This window comes from Hemicordylus capensis, chromosome 10 (assembly GCF_027244095.1).
Source record: "Hemicordylus capensis ecotype Gifberg chromosome 10, rHemCap1.1.pri, whole genome shotgun sequence".
NCBI classification, from domain to species: Eukaryota; Metazoa; Chordata; class Lepidosauria; order Squamata; family Cordylidae; genus Hemicordylus; species Hemicordylus capensis.
The window spans coordinates 1,419,525-1,435,342 of record NC_069666.1 but is presented as its reverse complement, the minus strand read 5'-3'; the positions used below and the strand labels follow the sequence as shown (position 1 = coordinate 1,435,342).

Here is a 15,818-nt window from a genome sequence, read left to right as displayed (position 1 = left end):
CATGCATGGCGCACTAAGCCAACACAGACACCCACACACACACACACACTATATATAAATAAACAAACATAAGAAGGTAAGAACATACATGTTTGCAAAATCCAAAATAGATATCAACACATAACAACCGCCTCACCAGGAGTGAGTGAGTGAGTGAAGGCACTTAGAGGTTGCAAAGTTTTGGTTCAGGATGTAAATGCAAGCATACACTCCGTAGACTTAAGAAACGTAGGCACAGGGCAAATCCTGACCCCCACCAAAAAGCAAAGCCAAGAAGTGTTTAATAGAGGGCCCACTGCTAATCTCCCAGACCATCTCTGTGCCCAGAGCAGCACACAACTTTCTGTGATGGTGGTGGAGCAAGTCTATGAATACACGAAACTGCCTCCTACCGAGACAGGCGCTTGGTCCATCTGGCTCAGTATTGCCTACACTGACTGGCAGCGGCTCTCCCAGGCTTCAGAAACTTTCAGGCAGGAGTCTTTCCCAGCCCTACCTGGAGATGCTACCAGGGATTGAACCTGGGGCCGCCTACATGCAAAGCAGATGCTCTGCCACTGAACTATGGTGGCCCCATCCCCAAAGGAGGTGCGCACACCTCTGGATCCCAGCAGCTCAGGTTGCTTCTCCCTCTCCTCTCCTGCCTGAGAGTTGCGTTGCCTGCAGGCTGGAGTTCATCAGATAGAGCTGTGTGGGAACACAAAGCTCTACCTGATGAACAGCCAGCCTGCAGGCAGCATGGCTCTCGGGCAGGGCAGGGGAGAAAGGAGCCATCCAAGTTGCCTCCATCGGCAGCCCCCTGGCTCATCAGGACAAGCCACTACTGGGCTGGGGCCAGATATCTTCAGACACCACTCGCAGGGGGAAAGAATTCTCTACCCAGCTCATGACTGGGTGTTCAACCTGGAAATGCAGGTGACTGTCAAAAGCAGAATGTGGTCAAAAGTCAGCTCAGCTGGGCAGCAGAAGATGCAAGTGGCATCTGTCACCACTGCCCAGGAAGCTAAAGGGCCAGGGGAACTCCAGGCCTCAAGAAGCTAGCGACCTACAATCGAGTCCCAGAAGAGTGCCCAGATGAGGCCTTCATGGGTGTTGCCTGTGCTTTCCCCCTGGGTTTCAGCTTGTCATTTTCTATAACCAAGCAGATGTTTCTATGACACACAAGACCTCTGTGAGAGTTTTGGGTCTAAAATAACCTCCGACTTTTTGGGGAGAGACACACGCTCCGGGATGCGAACTGAGCTTGAATTCCTCTAAATCTCCGGCCACCTGCCAGGACTTGCCAGAGCTGAGCACTCTCTTCCTGATATAGCCCTGAATCTCTGAGACTGTTGCTTTGCCACAGTGCAACTTTTCCCAAGCACCGGTTCCTCAAGCTGGAATGCCAAAGAGACTGTTCAGGTTGCAAAGGGACGGTCCTCGAGTGCCCCCCCCGCCCCCATCCAGTTGCAACTGTGCTTTTGGCTCTCCGCTGCCAGTTCCAGATCTCGCAGAGTGGGCTGCCTGCCGCTGGGCAGTATAATCACCAGGTCATCAAATTCTTTGGTAGCGCAATATATGTCTCTCGGTTTTGTAGTATGGATGCCTTGTTTGCTTAGTGACTCATTTTTGTAAACCAGCATATGAGTCATGGTGGCTTTAAGGCTGCTTTTTTTGTTCGGAGTAAAAAAATAATCTCGAGCTACCAGCGAATTTTAATTTGGGGGTATTCGTTGAGGAAGGAAGTCCGTCAAGGGCTGGGTCAAACAGGCATCTTCTTCTCTCCAACTGAAGGACTACAGATTAAACACCCCAGATAAAAGGTTCATCACAACTAAAAGCAGCACTTTTTGATGGGATCAGTTCACACAGACCGCTGCTGCGTCAAGAAATCAACTCTACAAAAATCAGCATGGTTGTGGGGGGGGGCATTGCTCGGTGCTTTGGATGCAGAAGGTCCCAGGTTTAGTCCCTGCCAGCATCTCTAGGTAGGGCTGGAAAAACCCCGTTCTCTATCTAAAGTGCTGGAAAGCTGCCAGTCAGAGTAGACAGCTACCAGTCAAGATAGACCAAGGGTCTGACTCAGTAAAAGACAGCTTCATCTAGTTATAGACTTGGTTCACAGTCATTCAAATCTAGGTTTAATGTGGGTTACTGACATTAGTGCGACTGTGCGAACCCACACCAAGGTGGGAATCTCAGCTTCATCTTGGGCCATAAACCAGCTGGGTGTGGGTTCATGCAATCATGTTAATGGCAGTGACATTAAACCTAGATTTGACTGAAGGTGTGAACCAAGCCATAATGTGTGTACAAACCAGGTTTAACTGAGTCTCACACACAGAATGTCTAATGTAGAAGAACTGAGACCGTGGCCTGGTTCACACAACCATTCAAATCTAGGTCTAATGTGGGTTACTGGCATTGGTGTGAACCCATGCCAAGGTGGTTTATGACCTGAGATGAACATGAGACACCCCCCCCCCCACTTGGCATGGGTTCACACAGTCACACTAATGTCAGTAACCCACATTAAACCTAGATTTGATCGGCTGACTCAGTCTTTCACAATGAGATGGGATTTGAGAGAGATGGTGAAGGACAAGGGAACAGGCTTCTGCAGACATTTTGGGACTGTAGTTCTGCACATCTGATCTATACAAGCAACACCCTTGTTAGCCAGATGGCTTCCTTGGTGGTCTGAACGGCAGGGTGGGAGATCTCATGGTTGCCAGTTCCACCAACTCTCCAGGGCAACGTTGGTACCTTTCTGCCTCAGCGGCTGCATTCCAAGTCCTGGCTGTGCACCAGGGCCCTAACCAGGAACATGGGAAGTCCCTGCACTGTTACATGCTTTAAAAAGAAAGGGGGGTGGGGGAAGCACATTTTGCTGTATGTAAACTAAACTAGCTTCTTTCCTTCCCCGCTTTTGTGGAAACTGTACATGGTAAATACGAAACCAACACCACGGACATTTCAGGGGTTCAAAACACCTCCTGGACCCTATCTCAGGAGGAACACCCCCATAACTAAACATCCAGATATTGGCCTCTGCTGCAGAGCCACATCAGAAACATGGAGGCAGAAAACGGAGTCGCCATTAACCCAGGAAGCAACTTGGCACCACGGACATGAAGAAGAAGAAGAAGAAGAAGAAGAAGAAGAAGAAGAAGAAGAAGAAGAAGAAGAAGAAGAAGAAGAAGAAGAAGGGACTTGCCATTTCTTCCCATTGATTTCATGCTGCTGGACCGTATAGCCAAAATACGCTTCTTTGGAGCCTGGTATAATCCGTGGCCTCTTTGTGTCAATGTTGAAGGCATCACAGAATCCTGAGACAAAGAAACACAAACAGAATTCAGGAGGGGTGTGGAAGGGTGCCAAGTGTCCATTTCAAAGCTAAAATGTGACTTTTCAACTCTCGGTTCTAATGTTCATTCCTGAGAGACTCTTAAGGATGAAGAAGAGAGAGTGGGGAGACCTATAGGCAGCACCAAGACTATACGATTCATGACTAGGCACCACTGGAATACGTGAGATCAGTTATTCGTTCCAGTGAGGCTTAGCCATGACGAAAGGAGCCCAGCTCCTGCCCTACATCTCAAGCCAGGATGGCCAGTAATTTCAGGAAGCCACCTAATGGTGCAGTGAGGAAGTCACTTGCCTAGGTAGCAAGAGGTTGCCCATCTGGCCCCAGCAGTATTGTTTGACCGCACAGCTCTACCTGCTGAATGGCCAGCCTGCATTGCAGGCAGCGCTGGGCAGGAGAGAGAGGAGCAAGCGGCGCTCAGGAAGGGGAGGCAGCTGTGGCTTCTGTGGCACCCAGCTCTCAACTGCAGCTGGCCTTTCCAGAGGAAGCAGACGGGTGATAGCCCAGCTTCAGCACCAGGAGTGGTGCAAAGCTCTGTGGAAGGAGTCGCAGCCGAGGGAGGCATCACCACCACGCCGGAGAAGATCAACCCTGGCCAAGGCTGCTTCCGGGAACAAGATTTCAGAGGTCGAGCAAAGACAGCGCTTCTTGCTTGCTTGGAGCACTACCCGGCTTCCAGCCAGACTCCCCAGGGAGGGGACAGCTCCTTTCTCTCTCCGCTGACCAGACTGCAAAAAGGAAGGAAACCGTTCCCTTTGCTGAGCTATTTACCAACAAGGGCAGAGAGAGAGGGAGAGCATGCACGCTTCCTGCCTTACTTTATATTCAGTTCATGAATATTCACCAATGCATTAATTGGAATTGAAGAGAATATTTCAGAGAATTATTCCGTCCATTCCGTTGAATGCGTTTGGCAAGTATTACTTTCCAAGTCTAGTTTCTACCTTTCTGCACCCCGACCCCCACACATGTCATATTTCTAGATACTGGTGATAAATAAAAGAATAACTCTTGCTGCTTGAAAAAGAAGGAGCCATAATCACAGTCTTGCTTAGATTCTTCACTATGAATTTCTGGAATGGAATTTTTGCTGGACAGATTTTTCACATTTGTTCCTATCAGATTTTTTCCTAAACCAAGCAGAGCCAGAACAGTCTTCTGGGAATCTCAAAAACCTGGGCTTTATCATGTGCCATTAGCAGCATTATTTAATGACAGAGCTGTTTGGATTCTGCCCGGGAGAAATGTTTTGCTGGCCGGAGGCCTTTTTGGTCAGAGGCATCTGCTCACTGATTGGGGGGCTTCACACGGTTCTCCGTCAACACCTAAGAACACAAGAACAGCCATGTGGGATCAGGCCCAAGGCCCATCTAGTCCAGCACCCTGTTTCCCATGCAGTGGCCCACCAGATGCCCCGGGGAAGCCCCCAAGCAGGAGATGAAGGCATGCCCCCTTGCCACTGGTATTGAGAGGCTTCGTGCCTCTGAGGCTGGAGGTGGCCCACAGCCACCAGCCTAGGAGCCACTGATAGACCTGGACCACCTCTTTAATAAGAGCAGGGGGTGCTGGTGCTTGGGGAAAGAGAGAACTTGCTCCAGATGCAGCAGGTTCAAAAACAAACCACAGCACAATGAGCAGCTCAGCCTCCAGGGCTGGGTGGAGCTTGGAGCATGGAAAACTGGCCAGAACCGCAGCGCGCCTCATTGACATGGCCCAGAATCACCATCTGCTGAAGCATGTGCAAGGCAGCAGCCCACGTAGCTGGCCTTGAGAGAGGTCCTGTCTGCATCAGCGGTGGCTGTGCGTCCATACTAGGAGGCCTGCCTGCCTGACCCACGCGAGGCCTCATAGTGAGCCCCTAGAACTGACCCTCCAAGAATTCCCTTCCCACACCCCTACACTTTTCTCCTGCAGCCTTTGACCAAAACAGCAGCCTGCTTATGATCTCCTCACCAGGAGCTCAGAGGTAGGGCCATAGTGGCTGGGGATGATGGGAGTTGTAGTCCAACAACATCCAAGGACCCAAGGTTGCGAACCCCGGAGTCAGGAGAAGAATCCCAAACATTCTCGCTAAAGCAGTTCGCAAGACAGTTCAAGGAATCTGGCATCAGCCGTTTGCTGCCATGTGCTGCAATGGTCATCTTACAATATTGTGGAAATCAAGGAGGCCCTGAAGGCATCTGGTCTTTGTCAGTGCAGAAAGGATTTGGCCCAGAGACGAGAAGGGATAAAACTTGTGTCAGATCTGCAGCCGGCATTCAGGACTTGAGGGAAAGCTGGTGTTTTCTCATGGGCCTTTGTGAAAACCCTCAATTTGACACAACAGGAAGGCAAGACAAAGACACACCCTGCACAGAAGGGTGCCTTGAGCCCTGTTTCACGTGTTGAGGGGCCATCCATATGCATTCTTCTGGGTGCCTGCATAGTGTGTGTGCATGTGCACTGAAACGTCTACAGGGATCTCTCCTCCGACTGGGAACCTGCTTTCTTGGGGCTTGTAGTGACCAGCCACCCCTCTATAGAGTTACCAGGGAGTGGACCCTTGTCTTGACTGACACGCTGGTGGATTCCAGGGCAGCCAATCAGTACACCAGGTAGGTGGGACCCTAGAGAGCAGTTGCGGGGAATTCTGGGAACAAGAAAGGCAGGTCTTTGTTAGAGAAGAGAGGGACATATGTGGCCATGGAGGATGGCTGCAGGAGGATGACTGCAGCTCTTGGAAGATAGAACTGAAGGGGCTTGAAACAGAGTTTGGTGAGTTCAAGGGAAAAGGAAGCCTGGGCTTTGGGACGTTTAGTTTAGGGGAAAGTTTGTTTAGTCAGACTTTGCGTTAGAATTTCTGTTTCTTTGGTGTGTGCTTTGTATATCCCTGATACTGTTCTAGTATTGTTTACTTGCAATGTAATTAAAATAAGAAACACTAGCCTATGCTCAACCCTATCTAGGGTGTAGCACAAGACTCTATACACATTTAAACGTGCATTAAGACAACCTATTTTTGTAATCTACTAAGTATTCTTAGTGGGATCTAAGAAAGCTAGAAAACCTCAGATGGTAGCAGTCTACAGTAATTGAATAAAACTGTTTTGTTTTCTTTAAAGACTTTTTTCCTTTCCTTTTCCTCCGAGACAAAGGCTTTAATCTGCTACAGGGCTCTAGGCTGAAAGAGGGATGCTGCCTTCTGCCGAGCTAGACCTTTGGCCCACCTTGCTCAGTGCTGCCTACACTGGCTGGCAGCAGCTCTCCAGAGTTTGAAGCAGAGGCCTTTCCCAGCCCTACCTGGAGGTGCTGTCAGGAATTGAACCTGGGACCTTCTTCAAGTAAAGCAGGGGCTCTACCTCTGAGTTATCACTCCTCCTCAAAACTTATGCCTTCTGCTGAGTCAGACCCTTGGTCCAACACAGTACCGTCTGCTCTGACTGGCAGCAGCTCTCTGGGGTTTCAGGGAGGGTTCTTTCCCACCCCTATCTTGAGATGTCGGGGGTTGGACCTGGGACCTTCTGCCTGCAGAACTGGAGTTCTAATGCTGGTCTACAGCCCATCTCACAAGACTGCAGGGAGAGAGCCCGACATGAGTACACTCCATGCAGGTGGACGTCTGCTGGTTGGTGGCATGGCCCCTTCACTCACTCACCCTGGAGAGCTTGTGTGGACAAGGCTCTTGACACCTTCTCCAGGAGCTTTCCCAGACAGCAGGCTTTACTGAGGGCTTTCTGCGAGTTCGCAGTGGCCCAAAGAAACTGACACAAAAACCGGATGTTTAAACCCCGGATATAAATCAGGCTACACATTAAAGCATGATGAAAGACCTGAATTGTGTGTGAAGTGCTCCCCGAGAGCTCGCAGGGACTTCAGGGTAAATTTGGCCGATATGTGGACGCACGCCCTCCATTCCGGAGGAGATGTGAACCCAAAGCTGGGTGTGAAAAACTTCCAGGCAAGCGGTTGCCTGTGATGAGGAGAGAGCACGTGGCACAGTGTTTAGCATCTGGCATGCTACTTAGCCTTGTGCAGACATTCAGGAACACATGGATGGGGGTGGGACAGGCTCTGCCCCCACCATGTGCACATTTGGCCATATGGCTGCGCATACACACACACACACACACACACACACACACCCCTACCTCTCCACGCAACTGGGAACTCTGCAAGCTCCTCGCAACCATTAATCAGCTGCCCACTTGGGTGGGAACTCCAGCAAGATGATGCCCTTAAGGCCTCCCAGAGCCAGGAGGATCTTTGGTCCCTGTTGAGCAAGGAACTGCAGGATGGCCTTCTGGCCTGCCACAGTGGGGGCACCTCAGTGGCACCCCCTGCTGGCCAGAAGGTACCTCAATAGGGCACCTGGCTTGCCTCTCTCTGGAGTGAGTTGCAACATGAACCTGACACACATCTAGCCATCCAAAGTGATCATTACAGAAATCTTGTAATTCCGTTTCATAATTCAGATCTTGAGCTCGCCAGAATTTCAATCCAAGCCCACATTTCCCCGTTCGAATCCAAAAATACTGACTAAGAACCCCCTCCCCTGCTTTCTGGATCTCACGGCTTGTTTCTTGCTTTTTCTTAACCTCTAGAGCATTTTGTGGGAAGTGCCGAAATGAGGATCCAAGCTCATGAAAGGAGGGGGGGGGGAGGAAGTTGCTAGCCTCATTTAACTATCTACGTAATTCTTGGAATGAAAGTGTTTATTAACAAATCCCCATAGCAACTCCTTAACGACAGGAGATGCACGTCATTATTGTGGTCATAGAAACTCACATCCACAGTTGCGGACAGCAATTCATACATCAGCAATTTCAAAGTTCATACTAGGCCAGTGGAAATTCTGTAGGGACGAATTTATACTAAGGAATCAGTCTGTTTTATTATATTATTATTTATATATGTAATTCTCTAAGGCGTACCCGTGGCTAATCCTATGTGTGGCAGTTCTCGCGAGAGTTCATGAGCGGAAGCACCTGATTGGGCAGTGGGGATTCCATATGCAGATAGGGAGGAGGAGCCTGTAATGGTTAAGGTCAGTAGGAATGCAACTGTTACTGGTTGGAAAATTATTGTAGAGGAGGACTCTAAAAGGATAGTGGAGTAAAGGGATGGAGCAGTGACCAAGAGGGGTGAGGGAGATGGAAGCAACTGGATGGAGTAGCAGGAGTGCGGCTCAGGTGAGGGTGGAGAGATCTCTGCAGTGAGAGGGACTGTGGCAGGGGGTGAGGGGAGCAATCAAGTACTAGCGTGCAGATACTCTGCATGGGTTAAGCTAGTTATTATTAAAACTCTACATTTGTATTAATAATAATAAAACTGATGAGGAGACTTTAGGCCTTGCTGATTCTGAGGAGGAGGTGGAGAACTGGTCTTGTAGTAGCAAACATGAAATAACCCTTTTGCTAAGCAGTGTCCACCCTGGTTTGCATTTGAATGGGAAACTACATGTGTGAGCACTCGTCTTCTCCCTTAGGGCAGGGTTTCTTAGCCTTGGGGCCCCAGATGTTGTTGGGACTACAGCTCCCATTTTCCCCTACCACAAAGGCCATAGCTGGTGGCGCAGTGGTAAAACTGCCGCCCTGTAACCAGAAGGTTACAAGTTCGATCCTGACCAGGAGCTCAAGGTTGACTCAGCCTTCCATCCTTCCGAGGTCGGTAAAATGAGTACCCAGAATGTTGGGGGCAATATGCTAAATCATTGTAAACCGCTTAGAGAGCTCCGGCTATAGAGCAGTATATAAATGTAAGTGCTATTGCTATTGCTAATTTGGGTTTTTCATGGCACATTAAGAGTGTAGCCCGGTTTTTATCCAGGGTTCAAAAAGCCACTTTTTGCGTCAGGTTTTTGGGGCAACTTCGAACTCGCGGCAAAGCCCGCTATGTGAAAAACGCCCTGGACAGAGTCCTCCCCCCAGTTTCCCCACCGCTGTATCCTGCAGCCCAGGAAATGGAGAGATCAGGGGAACTTGCTGTGATGCCATGTCCCACCTGGTGCTTTAATCCCAGGGGAAGACATGTGGAAGCTCTTCTGTCTCTCACATTGTCGAGTAAGGAACACAGGAAGCTGCCTTATACTGGGCTGAGTCCGGCCCTGGGCCCATCTAGCTCAGTATTGTCTACACTGACTGACCGCAGCTCTCCTCCAAGGTTGCAGGCAGAGGCATAACTAGGGAAAATGGCACCCGGGGCAAGCACTGAAATGGCGCCCCCCGCACCCCCCGTCGCCCCCCCAACATACTACATTATACTTAGGTTTTTCCTCACAAGCGCCCGCCGCCGCCGCCAAGCCAGGCCACTGACTGGCCGCCAGGTGCCAGCAAAGCAATGGGGGGGGGCACAGGCGGCGCGGAAGGGACCGCTCGTGGGGAAGGAGGCACCGACGCGCTCCCTTGACTGCTGCAGCGCTGCTGCACTGAGCAGGAAACATTTGTATTAACAAAAAATTAATTTTTTTAAAAAAAATTGGTCATGGCAGCGCCCCCCATGTGGCCAGAAAAGATGGCACCCGGGGCACGTGCCCCCCTGCCCCCCCTATAGTTACGCCTCTGGTTGCAGGCAGGACTCTCTCTCAGATCGGGAGATGCCAGGGAGGAGAGGAGAGCTGGTCTGGTGGTAGCAAGCAGGACTTGTCCCCTTAGCTAAGCAGGGTCTGCCCTGGTTGCATACAAATAGGAGACTAGAAGTGTGAGCACTGGAAGATCTTCCCCTCAGGGGATGGAGCCACTCTGGGAAGAGCAGAGGGTCCAAAGTTCCCTCCCTGGTGGCATCTCCAAGATCGGGCTGAGAGAGACTCCTGCCTGCAACCTGGGAGAAGCCACTGCCAATACAGAGCTAGATAGACCAATGGTCTGACTCAGTATATGGCAGCTTCCGATGTTCCTATGAACTTGGAGCCTTCTGCATGCAAGCAGGTAGGTGCTCATCCCAGAGCAGCCCCATCCCCTGAGGGGAATATCTTACAGTGCTCACCCACAGAGTCTCCCATTCAAATGCAAACCAGGGTGGACCCTGCTTAGGAAAGGAGACAATTCTGCTTGCTACCACAAGACCAGCTCTCTTCCCCAATTATGGAGATAAGGCCATTTTCCCCCTCTCCCCCAGTGATTAATTTATTAAAATGTTGCATCCCTCTATGGAATGAAATCCTGAAATTCCACCCTCTAGAACAGGGGTCTCTCCAGCCTTGGGTCCTGCAGATCTGGCTGGACTACAGCTCCCATCATCCCCAGCCACATGTGGCAGGGGATGATGGAAGCTGTAGTCCCATAATATCTGCAGGACCCAAGGCTGGGGAGACCCCTGTTCTAGATCACGGTGGGAACCAAAGGCTGGCAGATAGGAATATCCGAGTAGAGAGTCAGGTACCTGAAGACCTTATAGAATCAATGGGTGGGAAGGGATCGAAAGGTCATCCACCACGCCAGCCCCCATTCCACAGACAGAACCATTCGGTTCTCAGGCAGCCCCACACCTCTCCTCCAGGAATCGCCGCCCGAGGTGTTCCTTGCCTGTCCTCCTCTACGTACCAGTTAGATTCTGCTCTTTCTTTGCAAAAGGGGCGACAACGTGAATATTCTACCGAGTGCAAAACCAATCAGATAAATCTCAGTTGACACACCATAAACTGATCCTTTGGAATGAGTTTAAGGCAGCGACTTAAGCATGCACGAGGAGGAACCAAAGAATTTAAAAATATAAATGCAACTCGATCTATTCGCTGTTGCATGACGCTGGGGTGGAAAGAACATCCTTTCGGCTACAAAACCACTTGCTTAAACAGCCCTGAGGAACTCGAGCAACAATGCCCCCGTCTTGCACTGCGCTCAGCTGGGCTGCATGCAACTGATCCGCGCTTGTCCACGTGTAAGATGCATCCCACTTCTGCCCCGAAGCCAACACCACACACTCGCTCCAGCTTCTCTGGGATTCTCAGTTTTTGTTCCGTTTGGGAAGAGGCACATTTTGCCTCGAAACAGCCCCAGAATGCCTCATTGAGCCCAACCCCCCCCCTCCACCCCAGAAGTGTCAGCCGGATGCCTACAATTGCATTTTGTCGTAGAGGCAACGTGCAGTTATTTGCCAGCAGCAGCAGCAGCAGAACTTTCCCAGAACTCAAGCAGAGCCCGGATCCCCCTTCCGCTTCTGGACGGAATCAAGCCCAGAAAGATGCCAGCCGACATCCCCGAGAAGCAGCAAAAGCCGACTTCCAGGAGACCTGCTTGCCCCAGGACTGTGCTTTAACTTGCAGGAAGGAGGAGGAGGCGGCCAGTAAGAAGTAGAAATCTCCCCCCCCTCCGCCTCCTCTGTAATTCAATACATCGTCTCCAGCCACGCATCAAACCATATGTGGCGGCCAGACGGCGGCATCTTACCAAGACCTTTTACAAAACTGCACGACGCGCACTGGAAAATGCTGCGGTGCGAGTTGAACTTGAAAGCCCTTCTCGTCCCTTCAGCAAAGGGAGGGATTCGGAAAGGAGGCCACGCCGGACAGAGCGCCATGAAGGCATTCTGCCCCCCGGGCTCCTTGCTCCCCATAGGCAGACAAGGGAGCCCACCGATGCACAGCACCCAGAGGCGTGAGGACAGAGCGCTTCTCTGCCTTTCCGACTCGCTCCCGAGCTTTGCTCGCTTTCAGCTCTTGGTGTTTTCAGAGAGAGAGAAACACACACACACACACACACACACACACCCCGCAGCTGTCGCGCGGCATAAATCCCAAACTTTGCAAGCACATCTTCTTGCTGACATCAGCACTTCTTCCTCGCTCCCAAACGCCAACGCCGCCGCCGCGGCTCCCCGCTCACTGCCCTGCTAACGGCACAGCGCCTCTGCGTGGTCCAGCGGGTGGCTCTGGAGCAGCCCGGCCAGGCTTACCTGAGAGGAGGCCGAGAGCCCAGGCAAGCGCCAGTCCTCTGGAGAAGTCCATCATGGGAGCGCTGCTGAAGGCGGCTGCGGCTGCTGGGGGTGGCCTGCCCAAAGCATCCGTCTGAGGCTCCAAGCCAGATGGTAGCCCAACTCCGGGGGAAGCTCCTTGGCTTCTCCCTCCAGCCTGAGTACAGAGGCAGCTCCTTGAAAGGAAGTGGGAGGGAGTAAGTGATGGGAGGTACAGCAGCAGAGGGGAGCGGAGGAGACCAGGGGGAGGGCCCGGGGGCAGGAGTCGCGGCGGCCCAGCACCCCCCAGGACCTCCCTCCCGCCACCATCCAGATCCGCAGCGTGTTTGGGTCACAAAAGCCACTCAGGAGGAAGACCCTCTCCCCAGGGGCTGGCCTGCATTTTCTGGAAAAGGATGCTCACCTAACGATGCATCAGTCACAGCGTATGGGCAGTGCCGAAGTTGGGGTTTGGGGGGTATTGAAAAGAACAAAAAGAGTGAGTGTGGTTCTTAATTGGGTAAGTCCGTATTGCCTTTACATTGCGATCTAAAAGACCTGCATTTCCAAAAGAGGAGCCAGAATCATAAACTGCGCACAGTCTCAAATTCAGTATTTTAATTTGTTCAAAATTGTGCAGTGTTTTCATTTCAGCGGCACTTGGATTTGGCACTGGTTCTCATGTGCTTCTGGGGCCAGGCAAAACCTTTCTTGTTTTCCCAGCCCTTTTTGAACTCCCATGCATTGTTTTTTCAGGCTAAGTTCCTTCTTCTGCTGCTATTTTGTGCAACCGATTCTTGTATTTTATGAGAGTTATGTTTATTGGTTACATTTCTGTCCTGCGCTTCCTCATTCTGTCATCACAACAACCCTGTGAGGTAGGTCAAAGCTGGTGACTGGCCCAGGATCTGCCTGCTCTGGTCCTCAGGAGAGGCCTCGTGTTAATGCTCACCACCCTTTGAGGTGCAGGATGCAGGCCTGGACCTTCTTTGTGGCTATACATATAGTTTAGAATCCCCGAATCAGACCTGAGCCAGCCAGGGGTCGGCCCGAGGTTGAGCTGAACCGGGTCCAGTCCGGCTCGAGAGCAAGCCTTCAAGCCAGACCAGTTTGATGGCAAACCGGCTCAATCTCAAACCAGTTTGCACAACCCTAAATCCTGCAAGGACATCTGTCCACTATGCCAGCGAATCTAGTTTAAGCAATTGGCAGCACCCTAGTGAAAAAGTCTCTTCCTCCCACTGTGGAGGACTTTGGAGACTGAGAAATGCTGCCAAAGATGGGTTCCCAACCTTGGGTCCCCATGTGTTGTTGGACTACAACTCCCATCGCCACCAGCCAAAGGCCATCATGGCTGGGGATGATGGGAGTTGTCGTGATCCAAGGCTAAGAAACTCTGCTGTAGAAGGAACCCGGGAGAGCAAGTGAAGATGTTATGCCTCCTGGATTGGGCTAGCTACTTGTCCTGGCATGTTGACAGAGCCTCTGCACGGCTAGGAGTGCTCACTCACGGGGTGTGTGTGTGTGTAGGCTGCCAGGGTAGGTATCAGGGCAGGGCAGAGTGGAGGTTCAAGCAGGACTTGCTGCTGAATGCAGATACTGGGGGGCAGGAGCAGCAGCAGGGTCTGGAGCCTGGTAGTGGGTGGAAACAGGAGCGAGGCTGCAGGAGACGAGAGGGAGCGTGCGTGGAGCCTTGGACGGCTCTGCTACTGGCTGCGGGGCTGGAGACAAGGCCGGCAAGAGAACCGTTGCTCCAGCAGTGAGCAGGCTAGACTGAGCAGCTTTTATAAAGCCGAGGCCTGGCGAACAGAGCCTCTGAGTCATTAGGGTCACCGGTGGGGCTGCTTGCCTGCTGGCTTCCAAGCAGAGTGCCTCCCTTCTCCTTGCTCATGAGTAGCCCTTGGCCCAAGTTTCTCTCTAGCAGCCAGGCGGGCACTTTGCCTGCGTTTGCTTCACAAGCCTTCCTCTGGCACTGTTTGTTCAGATGGGAAGGCACCTCTTAACCAGAGTCCATGGAGGGTCTTGAAGGAAACCCTCCATATATAACCATGATGCTCCGGGTCGGGTGTGTGTGTGTCTCCTTCTCAGAGGATTCTGGGATGCTCCATTCTGTGGCATCCCCTGGCTCCAAGGCTTGGGGTGGGTCCCCACTCCCTTGTTCGATGGCCTCTGCACTAGCTGGGGCTTCAGTGGGTATGTCTGGGACCTCTGGCTCATTGGTCCTAGCCCTCTCCTGATTCTGTTAAGGCTCGCTGCTGAGTTCCGGTTCCCTGAGCCACTCCTGATCCGACTCCTCCTGGTGGGCTGGGGGCCATCTCTGACACAACAGACACTGGACTAGATACAGCTTGGGGGGGTGGGGGGGGACACTTGAGCCTGGGAAATGGAGGGATGGTATCTGCCTTTATCTTCCTCCAGAAGAGAAGTTCTTTGCACTCTGGGTTACCAAACCACGTTCCTTTGCTGAAAGAAACTAAAACATCCCCAGTGTTCTTAATGCTGGTCTGGGACTGTAATCAAATCTTATCTCCAGTGTTCGGCTTCTGAGCTGGGAGCTTATCTTATTTTCTCGGGCCCCGAGCCCAAAAACCGAGTAATGGCCCACAGACAGGAATAAGGCACCAGCAACATCTTGGTGTCTCTTCAGATCTTGGAATTCTTTCAGGAGACCATCCATCGCAGTCTCCAGAAAGCGGGGATGCTTCTAGCCACTCTGACCATGCTTTCCCTTGGCTCCACCCACCCAAAACTTCTCCTGTGAACCTCACTGTTCACAAGCAGTCTACCTTTGAATACCAGATGCTGGGAGCAAACAGGAGAGCTCTGACCTTTTGCCTTGCTGCTTGTAAGTTGCCCAGAGACATTAGGCTGGCTGAAAAACCCTGGACTAGCTGGACAAAGCAGAAGTGGGGACCCGGGTCCTGAACACACTCACATACTGTCAGGCAATTCTACTTCCAACGGGACTGATCCTTTGATCCAACATTTGATCCATGGAATGCCATGATCTCAATTGCTCGCTCCTCCTCTCCATGCTTGCAGAGACCAAAGGAAAAACCAGACCCAGGTTTGGGCTTACGGCCCATTTGACCCATGAGTATACCCCTTAGGTTCTGGCAGCGCTGTGAGATCTGAGCCCTGCTGCAATGGGCTTCCTGGGAATCACAGAGTCCAGGATTGATCAGGGGAACGTACCTGCAGGGGTTGTGCCGGTCAGGCAGCTGGAGGAGACCATGTGTAACGTCTCCCTGCACCAGCCAGGGCATTTAGGCCTTTCTTTCAAAAGCAACTCTCTAAAACTTGTTTTAAAGCAGCCACACCTGCAATCAATATGCTGTTCTAGACTGCTCTGATTGAATGACTGATTGACCAAAAGGAGTATCAGGAGTGTCTTGTTATCTTGGCTGTTTTAAAAGGGAGCCTTCATTTTTTAACCCCTTGGGTGCAATGGCCTGCAGTCTCAAAATCCATGGCATCTCCTTATGGGTGGACTGACTGTGGCATTAAAGAATTCTGTTTTCTGTTCTCACAGGCTCACAGCAACAGTCACTGGAGGCACTGTGCTGGGGGTGGATAGGGCCAGTTACTCTCCCCTTGCTAAATAAAG

At 51.5% G+C, this 15,818-nt stretch overlaps 1 protein-coding gene across 2 annotated transcripts in view; it reads right to left on the bottom strand.

Moving 5' to 3' along the window:
* Positions 1–15,472, bottom strand: part of ITGA11 (integrin subunit alpha 11) — an 81,416-nt gene extending 65,944 nt beyond the window's left edge. For both annotated transcript variants that reach the window (XM_053271639.1, XM_053271638.1), the window contains exons 1-3: positions 15,407–15,472; positions 12,215–12,408; positions 3,197–3,308 (exon numbers count right to left, since the gene is read on the bottom strand). In XM_053271639.1, the coding sequence (XP_053127614.1) occupies positions 3,197–3,308; positions 12,215–12,269 (167 nt within the window). In that variant the 5' untranslated portion in view covers positions 12,270–12,408; positions 15,407–15,472. The remainder of the gene's footprint in view (positions 1–3,196; positions 3,309–12,214; positions 12,409–15,406) is intronic.
* Positions 15,473–15,818: the final 346 nt, after the last annotated feature.